Raw genomic sequence first — 26,073 nt, 5'->3', positions numbered from 1 at the left:
ATAAAACATTTTAAAAAAGCAAGTAAATGATGTCTATCGGTTTAAAATAGTATTATAATCGAGTAAGACTACACAAATTCGGTACAAAACCCCCTATACAAAATATTAAGTTAAAATTTACTTGAATACTGCATAACGAATTTACATTTTATGCTAAGTGGAGCGCGTCCACTTTGTCAATGCGGTCGTGGCCACAGTTAAACTGGCTGAGCATTAATATTACTTTTAACCCTATTCGAACTACTTTTTTTTAAATATACCTTTTTTTTCTAAGACACGATAACTCGTTAAACATTTATAATGTTAAGAATAGAAATATGTCACGTGCCGATGAATGAATAATTTCACTCGGATACCTATTTAATTAATTTCACTGTACGTGAAGCTGCATTCTAATGACATAGAGTGATTTTAATGCAGATATCCATGCTCTGGTAATTACATGAATGTTCATAGAACAAATAATCTTAAATGGGGTTTATTTGAATAGATCTTAAACTAGACAGTGTTCATCGACTTTGTTTTTGTTCGCAAATAGTATCTGAAACAATGTGCCAGAGATGCGGGAAAAGTGGGGCTTTAAAAATGTATTTTAGGTTTTAAATTATTGGATAGATTGTAATGAAAAGTTGTATTAACGTGCATATGAAAAGATCATCAAACTGAGTACATATGTAACTGTATTGGCATTTTAGTTTAAACCATATTATACAACAGGTCTGTTAGATTGATTCGATTCCCACCATATATATACTAATCTGGGACATATATATACTAATCTGGGACATATATATATATACTAATCTGGGACATAATACATTGGTCCATTACCAAAGAGGAAATAATGTCGATCAAATACAATCAAAATCCACCGATGCATTGTTAATAAAATATACCATTTGTTATATAATTTTAAAAAAAAATGTTCAAACTTTCCACTTGACTCGTGCCTTGAAACTGGTGTGCTACATTTTAAGAATTTGGAAACAAAGGGATGTCAGTACTGCAGTGATATAAATGCCATCAAAATCTACAAAGTCGTTAGAGTTCTGGTCATGTTTATTCTTTTTCTTAAATAAAACTGTCTACAAGAAAAGGTATTTTCACAACCTTTTTATTTGAACCGGTAATACTTGACATGAATGTCTATAAGATTTCTTCATAAATGCCTGTAAACATACTGTTAGTAGTCGGTCACTCGCGTAGAATCGGTCGGTCACGTGGTAATTACTGATTGGTTATCCAGGATAGCCAGTTATGAGACATGGCCAAAATGTATGTTAAAGTCGGTGTAAAAACAACAGAAAAACAATATAATGTACTGTAAAGTACTACATTAACTGGCAATACTTGCAAATGAAATTATAACAAGCAAAATTTTCTAGTAATATTTTTTAATCAGGAAGATATATGATTTCAACACGAAACACAAATACAGACTAGATTTGAAAACATAAACTACACATACCAAACACAGAAACAATATTACATATATGATTCTTTGTCCAGATTAGTAATGCACGTATGTTTTATAATAATGGTGAAAATATACTTTAAAAGACCTGCCTTAAAATCTACGACATTAATTAATTTGTGTCATGTCAATAACTTGATTTTTTTAAACCATTCATTATAAACATGTAAATAATACATAGATTTGTGAGTATCAGTAAATATAGCATCCTGTGGAAAAAATGTATTTTACAGGGATGATTTTTTTTATGTTACTCACAAACGTATGTGTAATTCTTTTTATTAGCCCGAACAAATACTTCATTCGGATACTGTTTCTATGGGCTTTTTTATTTTTCAGATTTATACTTTGAAAGAGAACTGTTACCTTAGTAACAAGTCACATGATACAGTGAAGTAACAGTAAGAATAACTCCCACTGACCTATGGGAAATTAAAATTACAAAAATAGTGAGGGAAAATAATCTTAATCAAAGTGATTTCAATACTCAAGTGATATAATTTACCGGCCATTAGATACAGATAAGCCTATATTAGTGATCATATACAGACTTGTTTGACTCTGGTGGTTAGTTAATTATCACTGGCATTTAGGGACTTAAATCTTGGAGTACTACCCTGCTTTAACGATCACCTGTATCCACTGTATAAACATTAACAACCAGTCTAACATATTGATAATAAAATATACAAGTTGATAAAATGAGGATATCATATCAAACTAATAATATTAGAATAATAAATTTGTACTAATCAAATTTTTATTTGATAATAATACACAGTAATCTCTAAAAAAATATATTTTGTATTATGAGGTTTAACTAGTGAAGCCTAAAAATCTATCTGGCTTTGAAGCAGTAGAAAACAAAGTAATTTTTCTTCCAACAATGTTTGTCTTAAAACAGATAGTCTGTTATAGCAAAAATAAGGTATAATTCAGCTTCAAGTTCAATCAAGTGCTTACAGTGATGAGTTTATATCTACAGTGTCACATTTCACATAATGTAACAATAGCTGGCAAGATCATCATGTAATAAATTTATGTAACACATTTATAACTTAAATATTGAAATAACTAATTAAAATCAATGTCACTTGTTATATACCATGTGACTATGTTTAATCACATCTTTGTTAACAAGACAATGTACTATATATAAGTATGTAAATAAAATTCTGTTTGTTCTGTTCTGTATACTACCAGTAATATCAGTAACGCAATCTTATAACAATATAGTGTCTAAAATCAAACTTTCACAACCTAATTAAAACAGATTTAAACGAATATCAAATATTCTTTAGAATTCATGACAAAAAAAAAAAACTGGTACATACTCATAAATAAAGTAAGTACATACTCATATTTATTCTTTACTTTTCAAACTGGCATTTGGATGTAGTAATTATATTATTATCTATAGCTTTGTCGATGAAAATATCAGCTTACATCTTTATCTAAACTCACTAAACAGTTCATCTGAATCATATTAGAATATACCATTGTCAGAAAATGGTATTTCAATTTTACACTAGTTAATTTAAATCTTTTACTCTGCGTTACTTAAAATACAATCACTACTATATTTGTAATTTGGCCTAAGAAAGTGTAAGTTAACGAAAAAGAACATTTCACAATCATTATAGAACTGCCTCTTCACTCACAATATCATTTAAAAAAAAATGTTTTTATTAATGAAGGAAATAATTTATAAAACAACAGACGGTTTGTGACAACAGCATAAAATGAGCAAATATAATAATATAAAAGGAAAGGTATAAAATATAAAACTATGGAAGACATTTAGTGACATGTTTGTAGAACAGTAGAACAGATATATCACAAATGTATAGGCTTATACTACATGATAACAAAAAAGGTAAATTTCCACTAACTATACAAAATGGACATATCAACAAAAACACTTTTGTTGGGTTTTATACATTTAAACTTAAATGGCTGGACCCTCAATGTACACAAAATATGATGTAATTACAAAAATAGAATCAGATCACTTGTCCTGTAATAAATGGTTTCTTAGTCTCTAGGAAGGGTTTTAATTCTGGCCTCTAGCCAAAAAAAAGAGTTTTAATTCTGGCCTCAAGCCAAAAAGAGTTTTATTTCCGGCCTCCAGCCAAAAAAATGAGTTTTATGTCTGGCCTCTGGCCAAAAAAGAGTTTTATTCAAAGTTTCATCTTCCGCATCTGGCCAAAAAAGAGGGAAGATAAGTAGGGTTGTTTTTTTTTAAATAGTTTTTTACAAATTTTATTTAATATATATTGCAAAGAATAGATTTGAAAAATTGAAAAAAACTTGACTGGACATGAAAAGACACCTGAACAAGAACTGTTTTTGGTCCTAGTAACATTAATAACTAAAAATACATCAAACACCACAACATCACTACAAATGTACAAAAACAAACTAATGATTAAATGATGTACTCATATATATAAGAAATAAAATATAAACACGTAAATGCATTGAATATATCCTTATCAGTAAAATACTTAGTGAAATCCAACTAGAACTTGTATTTAACCACTTACATTGTAATACATTAGATTGGTCTCTTTGTATCTTTAATGTTAAATAACATCACAACAAAATTTATTACAGCCATTCCAACAAAATATCCCTCTTCTGAAATTTCATTGCTAGGTGACAAAAATATATTATTTTGTGTCTATTCATGAAGATTATGCTAAATTTCAAATACTGATTGAATACATAAAGCAAATCTGTGCACTAATAAATTGTGTACTACTGTGCACTAATAAACTGTGCACTAATAAACTGTGCACTAATAAACTGTGTACTAATGAGTAATATAACAAAAACATATCTGCAACAGAGTAAAAAAAGTCTAAAAGGACTATGTAGCAAATGAAATCTTACAAAATAACTTTTGTTAAACTAATAAATTGATGAAAGAATAAATGGTAAAATTAATAAAAAATAAAATAATCAAAATTCAAACAAATAATTCAATTTAATATAATTATAATTTAAATAATACATATTTCTTCATTCTTTAAAAGTGTAAGAATTTATTACACATAAAACAAGAGCCATCCTTTAGACAACATGCTCCACTATTCTCAATGCTTTACAGTACGAAAAGGGGCATAACTATGTAAGAAGCTTACTCAGAGTTTTGGGATCTATGCCTATCATGATAGAAAATCACAGTAAACAAGGTGTGTGAAGTTTTAACCCATTTCATTCAGTATTTATGGAGATACCAACTTTCATGCAAAAACTTAACCAAAGTGTGACAGTAATGCCAACACACATACCAACGGGAGTACAATAAATAAGCTCTTCATATTCCCCAAAAAGCTAAGTGTCCTTAAAAAATTCACAATCTTAAAAAAAAAGGAAACCAAATCAATATTAATTGTACATTTGTAGTATATGATTACCAAACACCAATAACTTTTCTACCAACAACTTGATTACAAAACAACTTTACAACCAAAAAATTGACTACAAAACAACTTGACTACAAACAACTTTACTACCAATAACTTTGCTACCAATAACTTTACTACCAATAACTTTGCTACCAATAACTTGACTGAAATATTGCACTACTAAGCAAAATTTTGAACACATACATCACATGAAAGTACACATTGTTTTTAAAATGATTCAATAAAGTTTGACATGTTATAAGTAAGTGTTGTACCTACTGTATAAAACGTTTTATTCAGGGCCATGGTAGACTATGGATTAAGTATACAAGATCAGACCATGGTAAAATATTTATAAGGTAAAGAGATTAGACCACGATACAATATCTATAAACTATATAGTTTGGGCTATGGTACAGTATCTACAAAAGAACATGTTAAAATATTCAGAAAATATTTCAACTTCAACTTGCTAATAAAACATACTAAAAATTTTTAAGTTTTTAAAAACCATTTGTTGTTTCTAAACTTTCAGAGTATGCCTGTACACAACAGTAACATTATATTTTTCAACAATAGAATAACAATAACATTTTAATCTCTCATCTTAAAGAACAAACATGAAAATTTGCTCAGATGACCACAAATACAATAATCATGAACACATTTTTTACTGGCCAAACAAATTAGAGTATGAACTATGATAATACACACTGATTGATGTTGCTTTGACAAAAGATAAAAACATTGCCTCAATTTGAGGAAAAGTAAAATGATCTATTTTTAGAGCAGGTGACCTTGACTAAAACACAATTGACCATCAATCAAGACAGAAATCCACGAAAGGTACAAACACATCAAATAATTAAATATCTAAAATTTCAGTCCCAGCACATCAAATATCTAAAATATTGGTAATGATAGAAAATACCTAAGAAAATGGTCATATATCAAATATCAAAGATATCAGTCAGAACCCATCAAATATCTAAGACATCAGTCAGAACTCATCAGATATCAAAGACATAAGTAGTAACACATCAAATATCTAAGACATCAATCATTTAACATCAAATATCTCATATCTAAGATATCAGTCATATTACATCAGATATCTAAGATATCAGTCATATTACATCAAATATCTCAGATATCAGTCATATTACATCAAATATCTAAGATATCAGTCATATTACATCAGGTATCTAAGATATCAGTCATATTACATCAGATATCAGTCATAATACATCAGATATCTCAGATATCAGTCATATTACATCAGATATCTAAGATATCAGTCATATTACATCAGATATCTCAGATATCAGTCATAATACATCAGATATCTCAGACATCAGTCATACATCAGATATCTCCGATATCAGTCATAATACATCAGATATATAAGATATCAGTCATATTACATCAGATATCTCAGATATCAGTCATAATACATCAGATATCTAAGATATCAGTCATATTACATCAAACATCTCAGATATCAGTCATATTACATCAAATATCTCAGATATCAGTCATATTACATCAGATATCTCAGATATCAGTCATATTACATAAGATATCAGCCATATTACATCAGATATCTCAGATATCAGCCATATTACATCAGATATCACAGATATCAGTCATATTACATCCAATATCTCAGATATCAGTCATATTTCATCAGATATCAGTCATAATACATCAGATATCTCAGGTATCAGTCATATTACATCAGATATCTCAGATATCAGTCATAATACATCAGATATCTAAGATATCAGTCATATTACATCAAATATCTAAGATATCAGTCATAATACATCAGATATCTCAGATATCAGTCATATGACATCAAATATCTAAGATATCAGTCATATTACATCAAATATCTCAGATATCAGTCATATTACATCAAATATCTAAGATATCAGTCATATTACATCAAATATCTCAGATATCAGTCATATTACATCAAATATCTAAGATATCAGTCATATTACATCAAATATCTCAGATATCAGTCATATTACATCATTTATCTATCATAGTTACATATCACATCATGTATCTAAGATATCAGTTAATGATATAGGTGCTTTGAGAAACAGTAGTTTGTGAAAAAAACAACAGAAAGACAAAGTAGAAACTATATCCCTTACAGAGCATTAAAAACTAAAGACAAAGTAGAAACTATATCCCTTACAGAGCATTAAAAACTATGTGGCATATGTAATCATCATGTTTAACATATCAAAAAATGTTAAGAAAAATACATAGGCAAAAATTATGACTCACCTAAAAACTATAGTTTGTACTGTATATAACAGTTTATGTTCAAACAATAAATTGCATCTTTAAGCTATAAATACAGTTGTGTATTTATAAAACATGTAAAAAAGCGCAGCTGTGAATAAGAGAAAATAATTACAAGTGATAAATGCAGCTGTGAATGAGAGACTTATAAAATGTCATAATGAAAATGTGGTATACAAAAAGTGATCATTCAACAAGTAAACAATAAAATAAGAAAACAGATATAAATCATTAAAATGATGCTAAAAATTGCACAGGCAATCTACAGAAATATTATAATAGAAAAATAAGGCACATAAATGTAAAGTATTTCATACAAAATGTATCCCTTTGCGTAATATAAGTAAGGCTATGAGAAAAAAAATAAAAGTTGATATTTTTCATTTGCACCCTATCAGATAACATAAGCACACTATCAAATCAAAACAGGAAAAATAATCTAATTGATATCCTGGTTTAATTGAGACTTCTTAGTATTATGTACGTCAGATCATAAATATTATATTCAATTCTAAGAGTTACTGTTCCTATGCAAAGGGGCATAAGTCTTTAATTATGCAAAAGAGAATTATGGTTTTGCACAATGTTGTTTTCCTTAATAAGATCTATCAATGTATAAAGTTTTGATCCGAGAAATATAAAATGTAAAAAATACAAAGGGTGATAACTCCAAATTTATGCAAGAGAGAGTTATGGTTCTAATACTACTTACTTACTGGCGTTCGCAGTAATGGTTCTAATAAACTTTCCTTTTCTATATGTGATTTATCAATCTATAAAGTTTCAAGATTATACCTGCCATAGTTTTCTAGTTATGCTCAATACAAAAATAAAGAATAGCACATACTCCAAAACTTTGCAAAAAAGAGTTATAGTTCTTACACACAGCACTTCTTCTCAATGAGTTGTAACCACATATAAAGTTAAATATTTAAAACTGAAAAAAGTTTAATATACGATGGGCAATTTCCAAGTGGGCAACGTACAGACATGTGACCAGATTAGGATGATGTGCCATTTCTTTTGTTACTTTCTTTTGTTTAACCTCTGACCATTGGCCCTTTCCCCTATTGTTACTAAATGAACTTCTGTTTACAGTTTGATGGCCCCCTGTCCTTTTCGGTATTGTGTAATAAGTGGAAAGACAGAGAGACAAACAGTGGAAAAGACAACCCCAAATCTATATCTCTATATCTTTGATGGGCGGTAATAACATGAATCCAAAATATAAGGGTAAATGTTTTACATGAAGACAATATAATATGAATTGCACATGCAATACATGTCAACAAGAACATATAAAATGTTTTATAAACTTTTCCCTGAAAGGTAATGGTAGAATGGATTCTAACTAAACTTATTGACTTTTATGGTATATGTATTTGAATCACGAAATATTCTGAGTAAAAGTTCTCTTATTTATAAATGAAATATTATGGTTCCATTAGTAAAAACTGACAAATGATTAAAGGTTGAATGAATATTTCCTTTCTTTCAAAACTCATATATTGAGCAAAACATTTCAATCAATTTATTAAATTAGTTCCTAAATCAGGCTGTGCTTTTAAATCATTTAAAGATCTTCACATCTCTTCCAAAAATTTATTACCAAAAAAAAACTACAAAAAAAAACTACTTGATAACTAGATAAATCAAGAATAGAGATTCTTCAAAAAGTCACCCGAGACATCTACATTTATGTATCATATCTAGCAACTTTGTTCCATTTACATGAGTATATACTCACAAAACGAGTGACTGCCTGGTAATGTTTACTTTGTCACTGGGATCATATTCTGATCAATTTGGAAAATGTTCCCTAGGCCATGCTGCACATAATATACAATCCTGTATCTAATGCATAGGCATTAAGATTGTGGCAAAAGTGTTACAAAAAGATTATCAGACAGATCCTGATCATATCTGGTATGTTAATATATAAGATTTAAGCAGTATATTACTTTTGTAATAAACTATGCTATAATTATAGCAATGACCCTCAATGATGTTTTAATACACTTATTGATGCTTTCACTACAATAACATGTCTACAATACAGATTCCCTGGATGCTACAACTTCTTCACAACGTAAGTTTTCCTGTTCTCCACCATCAACCCTGTCAAAGTTGCCCGAGGCGAACGTTTGGTCTCGTCCCATCCAGCAACGTGGCAGGAAGAGAGTCCATAGATAAATTGCTACACAAGTCCAAGACGAGGCTATCTTCACCCAAACACCGGCCCAGTTCAAACCAAATCTGTTTATATCTGACCCTGCTGGACTATAATATAAAATATAAATCTCTTAATATAATTATTATATTAAAATATTTAAGTATAAAATAATCAGAAAATGTTTTTCTTATTTATCTAAACACCAAATTCTTAAGACTGTTATTTCTCGGACTGAAACTCTTGAATGTCATGGTGACAGTAACTTCAAAATCATAATGTAACCCAGGTATTTCAGGTATTTCCGAATTGAAGGAGGTCTTCTACCAACAAACAGCCATTAGATGCTACCATGCATGGTTATTGTATTTTTCATATATTCATTGGAAATAATTTCAATTCAAAAGGGTAGTGTCCTTGACATTTACCTCAAAAAACTAAACAAACTTTCATCTGAACACAATCTATAATGTACTATAATATACTCTTGTTAAAGGTAGTATGACATTAAGTAGTGAGGGAAGCAGAAGCAATGTGGTTAAAGTGTCTGTCTCTAATTGTACTAATATCATATTTCCTCATAATTACTACACTAGTCTAGGGAGCAAACTGGAAAGTGATTAATATCAACTTATCAAGTATGTAGAATTTGTTTTCATAATCGAGCTAATATACCTGTGTTACTACTAAAGTAAGATGAGAAGTGAATATGGAAATACATACCGGTACCAATTAGTTAGCTGCATCATAATGTACAGAATGGCTGTACAACATATAAAATGAAAAAATGCGTAGCTATAAATAACTCCATCTGCCTCATTGTACAAAACTTTTTGTCCTCCAGCCTCTGATGGGTTATATCCTGAAATAGTACATACAATTTGTACATAATATAAGGCAAATTGTGCACCTGTTGTGAAAAGTATCACATTTGGCACACTTATGCTTCATTGTGCTTGGATTTTCACAACCTGGATCTTAGGCATAAATACAATGAAATATGTTTTCCTACATCATGCCAGGTTTCATACTTTTCACAGGAAGGACACAATTGTTTTACTAACTTCAGGTACTAAAAGTAATTCATTACAGTCACTCTAATGATGTGAACAATCAATTCATTCAAGATAAACTTCTGATAACAAATTTATGACAGCATAGAAACAGTTCAATGCCAGACAAGATTGATACTTTACACACATATAACCAGGAATGATTAAACACACAAAAAGTTCCATGTTGAGAAAAGAATACCATCACAAGTACAATATGAGATAAACATTATTGAGTACAATAAAGATCCTACATCATCTAGTTACATCCTACATCATCTAGAAGACAGGCTAGTTATAGAACCTGTGCAAACCTTTTCATTACTATTTCTCATGAATCAGCAAGATAAACACTGTATTTCAGTTATATAGAGGATATTTGTTTGTTTTGCATGTAAGATTGAAATATAATTTCACTGAGTGAACACCAGATGCAATATTTTCACGAGTGGCGTAGCCACTCATGAAAATATAATAGCTGGTGTTCACGAATGAAATATATTTCAATGTTATATGTAAAACAAATAAATTTTCTTTTTATTTTATGCTTTTTAAAGCTATTTTTTACTGATTTTGCCGCGTAACGTCTCGCATCTCCTTTGTGACGTCATTATATCATGACGTCACATCATCAGTTTTGAAATCTAGTTCCGTTAAATTTCTCTAATTTTGTTAAATTTCTAACATGATGTATGATGACATTGAACTTTCTAAACAAATTATATACATTTTTTCTCATGTTATATGGCAGAATATGGCTAAGAAAATTATATTTATAAATTCACTGTTATAATTTCATTGTATTAATAAATGGAAACATAATAATGATAATTATAAAGCATAAAATATTTTCAATTTTTTATCTTTTTTTTTTTTGGATTGGGTTTAATGTCGCACCAACACAGTAATTAGGTCATATGGTGACTTTCCAGGTTTACTGGTGGAGGAAGACCTCAGGTGCCCTTCTGTGCATTATTTCAGGCACAAACAGGATGAAAAAAAAATGTATCATGTATATTAGACTTACTTTGTCTAACTTTACAGCAACAACAACAATCATAAGTGTCCACTGTCTGTAACACATACATGAAAACGTTCATCAAATATATTATAACATATACATATTATACAAGTTTACAGAATAATTTTGAAGAAAACTTGATGTCAATTTTAAATCTTTCAATAATTAGCTATGCTTTTTACTATAAGTAGACAAGAAATTTTTGCACTGAAGCAAGAAGTGTGAGGATGCATTGTCCAACATCTGTAGAACAATACCCTCTCAAAATAAGACATCACAATAAAATTAAAAAAATCTCTATGGCAACACCTTACAGCAACAATCAAAACCTATGTCTGCCAAAGAGTGTTGTTCTACACAGGTTTTACTGTACATTCAAGATATAATAAACTTTTTGTACTTTTTTTCAGTGGAAAAAATCTAAGAAATTAAAAAATAATTATTTAATGATTGAAAACGATGGACTAATATCCAATGTAAGTACTTGATATTAGTGTGATGGTAAACTTACCTGCCGGGCAGATCTTCTAACTCCTAGTTTATGAGAGTCTCCTGATGTACTCACACTGAAAACACAACAATAATTGTGGTAATAACACACTTGCAAAGTAACCAGAAATATGTTCACTGTCAGATGACAAGACTTCAGTTTGGTAGATTTGATCCAAATTAAAATCTTGACCCTAGGATTTATCCTTATTTTGAGTCTATTATTCTGAATTAGATTTGCATAATTTTCCCCTTATTTTTTTATCATTTTCCCTTAATTTAAACAAAGAACAAATTCAATTCTTTAAGATATCAGTATTTGAAACCTTCATACATGACCAAATACTTCAAATTTATTTATAACAATAGGATGATTATAACCATTGACAAAGTAGGATCACCTGATCCATAAATTATGTTTTTGAACCATAACAATCAAATCAGTACCAGCTTACAAACTTTTAATTTTAAGGTGAAAGGTGGCCTGGTGGTTGTCTGCCTCACAACCAAGTAATCCTGGGTTTATTTCCTATCAATGTCACAAAAGTTTTTCCTGATATGGCACCAGTAATAATTAGTTCAAGGTAATGGACCCAAAAAAGGTTCAAATAATCTACAAGGTTTCTGAACAATCTAACTTAAATAGTGTTTAACCTAAACATTTAACATTCTTCCAGAAGTGTCACATACATACTTATATTGGTTATCAATGATCACTAACAATACACATTATAGTATATACAAACTGTACATACATTGCAAATACAGCCATCACAAACATAATAAAGAGCCCAGCATATGCTGCAATCATCTCCCGTTGTGGATCTACATCAGTTGGTCGACATAGTTGAGTACTGTTCATAGATGATGGTATCATGTGCTCCTCTGGTCCACTCACAGATCCAATCTGTATACAGAAATACATACATGTACATCATTAAATATAATGCCTTTATCATGCATTTTACTGAATTTAATACATTATTAGTAGACAATCTCTACTTTAGTGATGCAACTTAGACTGGTGAAGGAAAGCATGCCCCACTATTTTGATCCTGAATAGAAACAAGAAAGTCATGATGACTTCATGGCTAAAGGACTAAGTCCATGGCATGATTTAAACCTGCTGGGCCAGTTGTTTGAAGTCGGCTACCTTGACCACTCAGCCACTGAGGCAACCCTTGACAAATGTAGCATAGATTATTGTTAATTACAACTAGTAATAACTTACATGAGGATCCTCCAGTTCTTCAACACCATCTGCAGGTTTAGCTAACATACTCAATGCTACCTGTGTCTTTATTGATTCTATGAACGAGACTGAAGGAAGAAAATCACATGCATTATTGGCATGTAAGTATGACTATTCAGTACAGATTTTGTAAGTAATAATTATTGAAAGTATTAGTAGTAAGATAGTTGAACAGTGTAACTGGTAATAAGAAAGTTGTTGTCAATTATGGTCAACTAAAACTCCATGCAAAAAATCAAAGATATACTTGAATGTTTAAGTGTATAAAATGATAATTTATTTTAATATACAGAAATATTTACTTTCTTCTGGAGGTTCACTGGTGAGAGCAGACCATGTTAGATACATCACATATAATGTGATCACTGATGACTGTAACAACCCAGCATTCTGATTACCTGTAAATACAAACAAATAATATAACTTTTTTTTAAACTACACACAGCAGGGAAGTAACTCTGACATCATTTTGGAAGTAACTCTGATGTCATATTGGAAGTAACTCTGACATCATTTTGGAAGTAACTCTGACATCATTTTGGAAGTAACTCTGACGTCATATTGGAAGTAACTCTGATGTCATATGGGAAGTAACTGACGTCATTTTGGAAGTAACTCTTACGTCAAATTGGAAGTAACTCTGGCATCATTTTGGAAGTAACTCTGACATCATTTTGGAAGTAACTCTGACGTCATATTGGAAGTAACTCTGACATCATTTTGGAAGTAACTGACGTCATATTGGAAGTAACTCTGACATCATTTTGGACGTAACTCTGACATCATTTTGGAAGTAACTGACGTCATATTGGAAGTAACTCTGACATCATATTGGAAGTAACTCTGACATCGTTTTGGAAGTAACTCTGATGTCATTTTGATAGTAACTCTGATGTCATTTTGGAAGTAACTCTGACGTCATTTTGTTGGTTTTTTTTACTTCATTTTTGATGCATGCAATAGTGATACAATATGTGACAGTATAGCCAAGTAGTTAACATATCAGACTAGTAATTTAAATATTTCCGGCCACATAGTTTGACACCCCTTTAGGGGCAAGACAGTGCTTCCTTGCACAAGAAACTTTAACCCATTGCTTGAATAGTACTGATTTGTTAGAGGTATGGATTTAAGAGAATGTCTATTAGCTTATAGGTTACTACAAAATAAATTCTGTATAAACTACTCTGGATTATATTAAATTATCTGTTCAAACATGACTTTTAAAGCTTAACCTTGCAAATTATCATATCATTTAAACACAAAGTTCAGTCAGAACTTATTGAAATTTTTCCTAAAAATGAAATGGTTTTTCCAAGTTGAAAGACCAACAAGTCTATTTAATATATTTAGCGTGGCAAGTGTTATGTAATAATGTTAATTATTCTTTATAAATTATTAACATCCAATCATTGCTTTTAAATTGTACCACATGTACCACATGACCATCCAATATATTTCCATTTTCATGATATTGGCTTAATAATAAATGATAAAAGCCGTAAACAACAAAAGTATGAATTCTAAAAGGAGCATTTTAAGTGTCTTGTCATACCTTAACAATATTAACGCGCATTTCATTAAATCAATATTAATTTGGATATAGAATAAGCTGGTGACTCGTCCAATATGGTTTCTCCAGCTGACTACTCCTTCAATTATATTCCCATATTGTACAGTTAATTTTTAAATAATCTTAAAGTATAACCGAATGTAACTTACATTTTTGTGTGACAGGAAGTAGGGTGAAGAATGATAAGATGGCACACAGACCAGCATTGACAAGAATAAATATCTTGTTAGTTTGACATCCATGTAGCCTAGTATAGTTGAAGTACAGTAATATTACCCCTCCTATGGCAATAACATAAAACAGGGTGGCACAAAAAAGGGTACCTGCAATTTAAAACTTTATTTTTATTTTGTCTGCAAAGTTATTACATGTAACATTCTACATGTCTGAATGGACTAGTGAATGAAAAAGGAGAACTTTATAGATATTGGTTGCTCAATACTATTTAAATCTTTACTAATATCTTTGCTTTCATTTATTAACTAAGATAAGATTTTTAAATACAAAATAAAATCTTGATATGAGACTGCTCTTGATAAATGTAAAAGAACAGTCCTATTCAAAATGTGTCCATATGACACATATGCCCCAACATTCCACTGCATTGTCAATCTACAAATGGGCAATGTGAAACAAGAACAGCAGGATGGATTGACAAGGGCAGATATAATGTTCCCTCTCTTACATAATAAGAAAACTTACCAATGTAGCCACAGGTACTCTTCTTTCCTGTCTCAGAATTGTATTGCAACCTTGAGTAACAAGTATATAAAAGTTAAACACACATCATAATTAACAACTGCAGAAATATTTCATTTATGGTACATCATCTTCAATATAAATGAATAATCTACATATTAGATAAAGACACCCTTCTGGAACCAAAAAGACTTTGCCACCAATTAATGGCAATCACGCCAGCCTGGTTTACTTTATGTATTTTTTTGAAGTTTTAATCAATATTATTTTAGCCATTGAACCCTTATACCATGCTAAATATCTTGTCCATCTTTCAATCTGGATAAAAAAAATATCAATAACAAAATATTATCCTGCTGTTTTAATAAGGTTTTAACTGTTTCACAATGACTTTGTTAATGCACCATTCACTTTTAATTAAATATACAAAAATATTTCTTTCATACAAGTATTTCAGAATTATTCTTTTTCAAAATTGAAACAATGATTTTGTAAATTACGTGTACAGTCAGCAGATTTATAAAATCTGTCATATGTTACGGTTCTGAATATCTGTCCCGAGTTTACCCCGCCCATGGACGGGTACCTTAGGGATAGATATTTCAATCTGAACCGCAAACATATGTCAGATTATTTTTTTCTTGCATATTCTGCCATATTCTTTCATATTTAAAATGGTTTACCTCATTAAGATATTTTGTTCATGGAAATTAATGTCATTTCATTCATAACTATTTTCTTACAATAGCTTATGAATTTACAACTTTAATAACAACAGCGGAATGACATCGTCCTAAACACATAGTTCCCTTCTAAAATGCGCCAAAGTGATGTCATAAAATGCGCTAAAATGACGTTGTTGTAAGGCACGCGACTTATCTGGCACACACCCCCCCATACCAGACGAAATTTCCAGCATGGGTAAAACTAATGGAAATGCCAGTCTGATATGCAAAAAATATATCTTTATACATTTAAAAGCTGGAAATGAATGTCTTAAGCTGGTAATGAATGTCTTATTACAAATTTACTGATCAAATAGATATAAACATTACCATTTTGCGTTCCATGCATGAGTGAAGTCTACCAGTAGAATCAGCTGAAGTAAAATAAAGATAAATCCTCCAGCCATTCCTACATACATCCAATCTGAAATATACATTTGAATAAATACATGAATTTCAAATATATTTATTGAATAAAAAATACATGTATATATATTTTATGGGATGTTTGAAACAAAAGTTGACGATATACAAGTCTGACCAGACTCTATTCTGTTGGATGACTAATCTAAACTTTCATCTTGATACCCCTAAAGATGATGATGGACAGTTTTAAAAATGGAAGCTAAGAAGTTCATCAGGGCAAGGGTTAAAATGTTATAGTAATATGCTGTCAATAATCAAGTACTTTTATCATAACATAACCTTATGTTTATTATTTTGTATCTAAATTATAAGTAAATATGTAAAACTTATACAACAAGGCTGTATGATTATGTAATACTGGCATTAGATTTGACATTTGTATATAGTTAAACCAAAATTTATGTAAAGGTAGTAGAGGGACAAAAGGAAAATACAATTAAAGACCCATAAAGCCTAATAAATTCTTTCATTTTCATTTTTTAAAAGCTTCTTATTTTTTAGTGTCCTATTACAGTTTCCAAACTGTTACTTCCTATAGCATATAGCTTTTGGCTTAATTTGCATCTTTTGCATTTTGGCAATGAGTACAGCTATAGTGATTATAAAGTATTTTGTACGGAAGTCAAAATACTACTAATTTGCTTACATTCCTTAAGACAAAATGTTTGACATTCAATTCAGTTTCTTCAGATGATAAACATCTCATGTGTTCAAAAATACATTATTGCAACATCATAAAACATATATTTGCCCTTTCTGCAGAATAAGAATCTTTTATCAATTTCTGAGGCATAATGTGCCTTTAAAGAATGGTGACCAAGATAATACACATACTTATTGGCCATAGAGAAATACACTTACATTATGACAGAGAAATAATACACTAAAAGATGTGACAGGAAAAACACAAGAATACACTTAAAGAGGTCAGAGGGAATAAATAACCACTTTAGATGTTAGAGGAAAAAAGCATCCATAGATAAAAGAGTAGTTAAGGAAAATTACAGTTACAGATGGCAAAGGAATACTACACTAACAGATGGTAAAGGAAAACTACTGCTGCAGTTGACAAGGTAAAACTATACTTACAAATTGAGAATCCTGTTGGTATGAAAAATGCACCAGTACAGCAACATATCAACAATATCAACTTGAACAACCAGTAACTGAAATATATTTCATATATTTGTTTCTCATATAATAATAAACATTCATCTGATCGATTATAATATAAGATGAAATAAAAAAATATCAAGACAGAAAAGTGTAGAAACACTCTGTATAACTTTTTATAACTACCAATAGTAAATTTGAGAGAAATTCTCTTCAAACATTTATTTTGAAACTATAAAACTCAGTTCCCGAACTTGTAGGTGAAAATAATCATTAGTTGTTTTACATGTATACAGAATCTTAACAAGAACTTTAAAAGTTCAAAAAGTTGGGTCAGACGCAAGATTTAGTGCAAAATATCCACTGGGATTTCAAGGGGCGGTTCTCAATTGCTGTCAGTAAGTCAAAGTGCATCTCTAAGACTGCTACCCCCAAATGTTAGTTTTTAATATATTTTCTAAAAATTCTAGTTTCATAGATTCATCTTGAAAAACTGTAAAACATTAATTATTTTAGTTTGCAAAAGGCTATGCTTTTTGTCTTATACAGCAATCTACAGTTTTAAATCCAAAGACATGTGTTAAATTTCTACAGCATACTTTTAAGTCCTTGATGGGATATGTAACTTTACATGTTGAACTTGAACCAAATGTAATACCACTGCATAAGCACTGGTGAAAAAAATACCCCCACTTCTCATTCTAAATATAAAAGGAACTCAACAGTTACTGAGATCCAAAGGCATAAAAACATAAACAGAAAAATATGCAAACAATAATTAAGAAATATACTCAGAAATAAATGAAATTCCTATTTTTTGCTATTCCTAGTTTGATTTGAGTGAAAAGCTTTTTCAGTTTTGAGTCATTTTTCACAATTTAAATAATTAATCAGGAAAAACAAAGTGAGTGAATGATCTGAAATTATGCACCATTAACCCTTTATCAAATTGAACATTAATCTTGAAAAATTATTTCAAGCCCTGTCATGTCAAAAAAACCTCAGTTGAGTCCCTTTAAGCTTAAAACTGTAAGAAGTACCAAATAGGATAAAAGTTAACAAATAACAGTTAAATGATTATACCCATTATGTATATGTCCTCTCCACTGGTTGCTATTAGGTACACATACTGTTATAATCATAAGAAGTAAACTAAATGCAACCATTCCTATACAAATTCTGTAAACTGCCTTGTAACCTTTCAACATGGAGCAATTCTCACCAATACCTAGCATCACACATGTTTCATTAAAACCTCCAACCTGCAAACAAATAGTTGTTTTTATCTGTGATTAAGAAATCTTATTTTTTATGGGTTTTACGTCATACCAACTCAATGGCGACTAAAATTCCAGCTCTACTGGTGGAGGAAGACCTCTGGTGCCCTTCTGTGCATTATTTCAGGCACAAACAGGCACCTGAGTAGAACCACCGCCATTCCGTATGCTAGCTGGATTGCTATCTCACATGAAAGAAGTCCCTGTCGAGATTCAAACCCACAGCAGTAAGGGAATAAAGAACTCTATGATAATGATATGTGTAATTTTAGTAACTCTGACAGTGAGTGTTTAATGTATGGAACTATTTGGCAGTAATTGTTTTATCAAACATCTTCTTATCTTAATGATATTTTAAATAATGCATATTAATGTTAAGTATTTTTCTTTGCCAATTGTTTTATCTTAAATACAGAACAAGAAAATTTGTATTATCAATAAAACTTTCTGTATGATACAAACCACCTGCTTGAATCTACTAAGCACAATATAACATATACATGTATGTATATATATCTCAGAATATGAGAATGAGAAAATAAGGGTGAAAAGTAATTTGGTATCTTTACTTATAATGATGCACAGTTCATAACATTATGCAAAATATGTGTCTAGCAAAATAGCTTTTGCAGTAAATGACATTTTGCTATATAACAATAAAATGTTAAATAAGATAATGTTACATGTTACATGTATTTCCTCATTTAGTCAAAGTATATTATTATAGAATTCCTGAAAAGTAAAGCATACAAATTAATACAAAAATGATTAAATTCATTGAATCCAATTACAACAAGAATATACAAATTTTAAATAGTAACTAACTAATATTGATTTATTTGGCAATGCTTATAGTGAGATATGTACAAACATATGAGCCGCATCATGACAAAACCAACATAGTGCGTTTGCGACCAGCATGGATCCAGACCAGCCTGCTCATCCAAGCAGTCTGATCAAGATCCATGCTGTTCGCTATCAGTTTCTCTACTTGTTATAGGGTTTGTAAACGTACAGCATGGATCCTGATCAGACTGCTCGGATGCACAGGCTGGTCTGGATCCATGCTGGTTTCAAACCCATTATGTTGGTTTTGTCATGAGGCGGCTCATATAAATTAAAGATGTATTGAACATTTTCATGTTATCACTGGACTGACAGGATGACCCTAATGATCAACAACAATATCACAATAACTCCGTTTAAATTATATTCATGTTGGGATGATAATCTGATATCTAGCAAATAAATTAGCACCATTTGCTAAACAATACTCATACAAAAAGACATGCATCAGTGAACAGCTTTTCTAGTGTAACCAGAGACATATACAGCTGTGAACACTCAAGCTTAAAGGATATTAGGAGGAAAGTAGACACTGAAGAATGTAAGTAGATCACTACAAGGCCATAAAATAATGGCACTTAACATTGTGATGGTCATGCACCTGTGAAGTTGGGAACACTTTCAGTTATAGAGAGGTCTAGTAATGTTATAAAGTGACATGAAACTACAGTTTCATTAAAGCCAATAAAGGGGTTCTGATAAAACATGAAGTTCACTAAAACTACAGTTTCATTAAAGCCAATAAAGGGGTTCTGATAAAACATGAAATTGTGTTCAGGTTAATTTAAATGTATCAATTTTTTTACATAACTTAAGTTATATTTCATCAAATGCAATGCAGTCTTGATAGTCAGTACAAGCAACAACTTAGACCCAATACTTTGGCCTTTGATCATTTTTATCATAAATAGTGTATTAGAAAAGATTCCAGAGCCCTTGGGAAATATCCAATTTGGGAAATACATTTTGGTACCCTTTGGTGGCAGGTTTAATTTCAGCATTTATTGGAGAATATTTGTCATTTCTTTTCAGGTCAAATATTAAATAAAATATCACTTAACACATTTACAATGAATTTTATTTTTCACAAAAAGCATAATTATATTTCCATTTTTGTTCAGAGGGAGATTTTTTTAACTGATCTGAGGGTAGGGAAAGAAGATACATGCAACAGATGTGAAGGAGTGAGGACCCAGGATTTCTCAAGTCACTGAAATAATTTCACAATGAGTGAACGAAAGGTGAAGCACATCACTTACATTATTAGAGACATGATCATGCAGCTGTGGTGAAAGCATGAGACAGCAAGCTAAGAATCCTAGTGTCAGGAAAGTTGTATACATAATCCTGGTTCCTGTTGACTCATTGATTGGCTTGCATCCACTACAGCACAAACCACACGAAGCCGGGCCACACCAACATCCGAACTGAAATTTCAATTTTGAATACATTTATTGTGATACAACAAGGCCGTCGTCGATGGTCCGGCCGGTCCGGCCTTGGCCGGACCAATATTCTGGCCAAAAATGATAAAAACAAAAACAAAAAACAAAAAAAAAACGCATCGCTGATTAGCGATTTGACACTTAACTAGCCCCCTATGCAAATTGCGCGGTAATATACAAACATGACGCGAAGGAACAACTGTACACTGTTTATTGACCAGGTACATGTCGGTGTCCCCCAAAGTCAAGTGTGAAATTATCTTAATTGGCATTAATTGACATCGACGTGGCTTCCGACAGTTCACCGTATATATATGTTTATTCAAAATAGTAACATCACAATTCTTTAAATTTTACCTCTGTTCACATACAAGTATCTTAATATGAATAGTTTAAGATAGTAAAATATCATGATGTTTGACACAATTCCATCGGAACCAAATCAACCAAAATCATTTTCGTTTCCGAAACGAACATTTGGTGAGTACATTTTTTCATCAATGTTATGTATATTATGATATAGCAGTGCATGAGATTTGCAATATGCATTATGAGTATCTTAAACTAGTATGCCTGAATTCTCCGAGAGCTTGATATCATTGTTTTCGCAACTCTGTGAAATAAATTCAGTAATAAACTCATTCAATTTACTCTTTAACATAACGAAATTAAACTCAGTTTAAAAGGGGAACGCTTCCATATGAGGATAAATTAAATTGAATAAAGACATATATCATTTCAGACTCATATATTTGAGACTCATTTCACAATCATATTTCTACTTTCTAAATATTTATTAACGGAAAATGGAACATTTTATTAAGATAAATCATATCAATTTATTGGTATATTTGTCATACTGCTTACTATTAAGAACATATTCTAAATTTTCATGCATTAAAGTTCAAAGTGAGAGTGATCGAGTCGATGTTAACGATCCAAATGTTCCCCGGAAGAGGAAGGCGCCCACATGATCCGAGATTGGGAACGGTGTTGGCTACCACCCCTGTTGACTCATAATGTGCTATTCTTCCATCATGTCATCGATTGTTATTTAAGCTTATACCATTGTGTGATTTATGTTAAACAATAATCCTAGTACTGTAATATTTCTTGTATTTGTTTATTTATAATTATCAGATAAAATACATCTAAAGAATTATAACAACATCAGTTATTGTTTGCTTTTCATTTGCCAAATATCAATTACATGTATTCATCTTTTATGTACACCTATCCGTCCTTCACGACGCACTTAAATCTGTAAAAAATCGTTAACATATTACTATAACTTGTACTAACGGCAGACTGTAAACTGTGCCAAATATACGGGAAAACGGCCCTGAGAGCATCCTAGAATAAAAAAATTTCCGGGGGAGCATGCCCCCGTACCCCCCTAGAATCTGGCTTAAACCAAGCAAATTGGCCGCACCAATCACAAAATCGTGACGACGGGCCTGTACAATTACCAATTATTTTAAATGACTGATTTATTTATTCATTTATTTCAATTGCCTAGAAATTTGACTTAGATCTATCAACAGTCTGAGTGATATGGTATGAAATGTTTTTTTAACAGGCAAATTCAAACTCTGTGTGTTACTGTTAATTGTCATAATTTTCTATTTTGCTTTTTCTGTATTAATTTATCTTGATTTAGTTAAAATGTGTTTATATTGCCAGTCATAAATTTACCATAATTGTTATTTGTTGTTAAAACTAAAGGATTTTTATTACATAATGGAATCAAGGTGAATTATCATTCTGAAAAAATCAGAACGAGCGAAAATGCATTTTTAGTTTTCAGTCAACCTGATTTTATCCTTTATCAGATTTGACTGTGATGCCAAACAGAAAATATTTAAACCACATAAATGTATTTAAAAAATCAAAATCTTGAGAAGTTAAGATGGGTAGTTGGTAGTGAAATAACACATATTTTATATGGTTTAGGACTCGTAACACATCTAAAATACTAAATGCACATCACACTATTTGTCACTTAACAAAATTAATAAATAGTAAACTTTTGAATAGATGGCCATGCATCTGCAAAAATACGGGGTGAAAGTTTTGATTCGTAAATGATAAGGATCTTCAACCATATTCATATTACATTGAGTACAGTAGCGTTGTTGTCGGTCAATATTGTTATATCGTCCAGTTTCAATGGCTAAATTATTTGTATATAATCTAAACTTTGTAATACACCCATAAATACTTTCGATATGAACTACATAAATAACCGAGGTATATCGAGTGAAAAAATACAAGTTGCTTCCCTTATGGCCTTATCTTCGAGTAAAATCGATATCTCTTATATGCTAAAACAATACAAATTAAGCCGTTTTTAAACTGCTTGTTTGTTGTGACTAAATGTCCGGTTTTAAAATTGATTACACCAATGGAAAGCTTGGGATCTTAGCTTCATAACAGTGTATATACTTCAACAAATCTTTTGACTCCAAAGTATTTAAATTAACTGTAAAACCTACCACATGTCAGACCATTTTACATACGATTTATAGTGAGATACACAACCTGTTATCTTTACTCGTAAAACTAAGAACTGCTAGTTCGGAAAGTGTTTATTGGTGTATTGTAATTTTATATTTAATATCCATGTTTTATTGTAAGTACTTGTCTGTTTCAGATTCATTAGTAGTTATCATTATTGCATTTTTTGCCCTACGCAGAATGTGCATGCGTGAAATATAACATCCATTTCTATGGAAAAATGGTATACATTGTGTACTGGCTAACCATAGGTTTCTCACCTATGGCTAGAACTTTTGGCTTCCCAACCAGGCCATGAAAATCCTAGATATTCATATATACATGTAAGCAATAAACAGTAATACAGGTTTTTAAAAATTCCTGCCATGATACTTCATATTTGGGTCTTTCAAATTTTTTAGATTCCATTTGAAAGACATTGTTCATATGAAAAAAAACAACAACTTTAACCTGTTTAAATTAAAAAGCATTTGTCAATATCATGTCCCAGTGTCTTTAATCTACCATTGTCCTAATATATCCAAATCTCTCTTCAGATATATAAAACAGCTGAAATTAAAATTTCAAAATCTTTCAACAGTGTTCAACTTCAATGTTAATTCCAGGTATTTTTTTTAATCAAAGGTTTCATCCGAAAATGATTTTTCCGAATACTTGTACACAAACCAATTAATATTTTCAGAAATATGGTTTGAATGTTTTTACCTGCGATGAACAACATCCACCCATTATTCAAGTAAGATATCTCAGCAAACTTAAAGTACTGAAATACATTCCTTATCCATGATAAATATCGTAAAATCAAACAATTAGTCTGTTGTTTTGGAAATTCAATTCACCTCCCCACGAAAATATTTGCATAAAACTGAACACCACTAAATTGATATACCTACTAGGTTTGCTGAAGACACCCATAATTACATACAAGTAAAATGGTTTCCTGCGGGGATCATTTTTAATGATAGTGTAATAGATGACCAAATTTACTTTATATAAGTACTATATTTCTATTTAATTCTGATATCTTAATTTCCATTATGCTAGTACTGATACTTTACAATCACTTTTGAAACACTATACGATCACTTTTGAAACACTATACGATCACTTTTCTTGTTTAAAGTTAGGCAATATTATTACGCTGCTAAACAATAAGTATTTGAAATCATTGGCACTTTTGCCAACTTAAATTTATCCCATTCTGTATGTTAATTGCTATTAACAAGTGTCCTGTTAATTAACATGTTTATGACGTCACTTTATGACGTCAAACTTGAACGAACACTTGGACGTGAAGGTTTGACGTCATAAGAAGAACAGAAGCGCTCTGACCACCATTGCGGTAAGCGGTTGTTTTCATTTCTTGGAAGTTTTCCGATTTTCTTTTATTTCCCCTACCTTATTTATTTTTTATGTATGTTAATTATGAAATATGATGACTTAAATATTTAATACAATTCATAAAACTTACATTTGCCTTTATTATCATTTCTTTTGTTTAATTTACACAAACGGTCCTGTGAATCGAACCGAAAGACTGTTCCCCGTTTACAATATAAAGATATTTCATTGAACTATTTTAAAGATGCTTGTGGTGGGGTGGGGGGGGGCAGGGGCGGGCATAAATACACGTTTGTATCAGGAAATATAGCTGACAATAATCGATCAATATAGAAGAAGGTCTTTGGAAACTGGTGACCGTTGAAGACCGGAGAAGGTCGAACATAAAACAATTATTTCTTTTAAGATAATGATTAAATAGGCCTACCATTTTATGAATAACTCCGAGCGAACAAAGAATAAAATAAACACAAAAGTTTACGCAGAAAATATCTCTATTTATTATGGCAGATGCCACTACGAATATCTAAAATTTTGTAGATTTTTAGTATAAACAAGTTATTGTTTGTAAAATTTGAGATAGATTTTAAAGATACATTGATCATTTTCAAACACGTCATTCAAGTTTTCAAACTTAAACGGTAAAATAATTATATAAAATTAGAAATATCACGTAATAGGCTAGCTTTTCTTCTTTATTAGGTGTAATTCGGACTTATTCCCAAGAGGTAAATCCGTAACGTACCGGCAAACGGTATTTAGCTAGGTTTTCGAAAAGGTCAATTAACCAATCATGTACGGTTTACAGGTCACATGCTCCTCCATGTACTGAAAACAGGTCACGTGCTCCTCCATGCCTCAAAAATTAAACGCGTACCAATACCCTGCGGTCTCCGGACCAAAGACCGCAGGGAATAAAGA

At 30.8% G+C, this 26,073-nt stretch overlaps 1 protein-coding gene across 2 annotated transcripts; it reads right to left on the bottom strand.

Moving 5' to 3' along the window:
• Positions 1–6,733: 6,733 nt before the first annotated feature.
• On the bottom strand, positions 6,734–24,680 carry LOC132746918 (serine incorporator 5-like). 2 transcript variants are annotated; one of them, XM_060736197.1, is made up of 14 exons: positions 24,517–24,566; positions 21,191–21,276; positions 18,810–18,988; positions 17,703–17,779; positions 16,518–16,611; positions 15,466–15,515; positions 14,913–15,086; positions 13,493–13,588; positions 13,170–13,258; positions 12,694–12,845; positions 11,961–12,015; positions 11,456–11,501; positions 10,100–10,238; positions 6,734–9,486 (listed from the first exon to the last, which is right to left on the bottom strand). In XM_060736197.1, exons 3-14 carry the CDS (start codon positions 18,959–18,961, stop codon positions 9,255–9,257), a joined length of 1,356 nt encoding a protein of 451 aa, XP_060592180.1. In that variant the 5' UTR covers positions 18,962–18,988; positions 21,191–21,276; positions 24,517–24,566; the 3' UTR covers positions 6,734–9,254. The 2 variants fall into 2 exon arrangements, with proteins under 2 accessions (XP_060592180.1, XP_060592179.1); XM_060736196.1 differs by having other exon boundaries at positions 6,735–9,486; positions 21,109–21,276; positions 24,517–24,680.
• Positions 24,681–26,073: the final 1,393 nt, after the last annotated feature.

Source organism: Ruditapes philippinarum, unplaced genomic scaffold (genome assembly GCF_026571515.1).
Source record: "Ruditapes philippinarum isolate M1 unplaced genomic scaffold, ASM2657151v2 ctg815_1_1_1_1, whole genome shotgun sequence".
NCBI lineage: Eukaryota > Metazoa > Mollusca > Bivalvia > Venerida > Veneridae > Ruditapes > Ruditapes philippinarum.
This window is presented reverse-complemented; position numbering and strand designations above follow the sequence as displayed.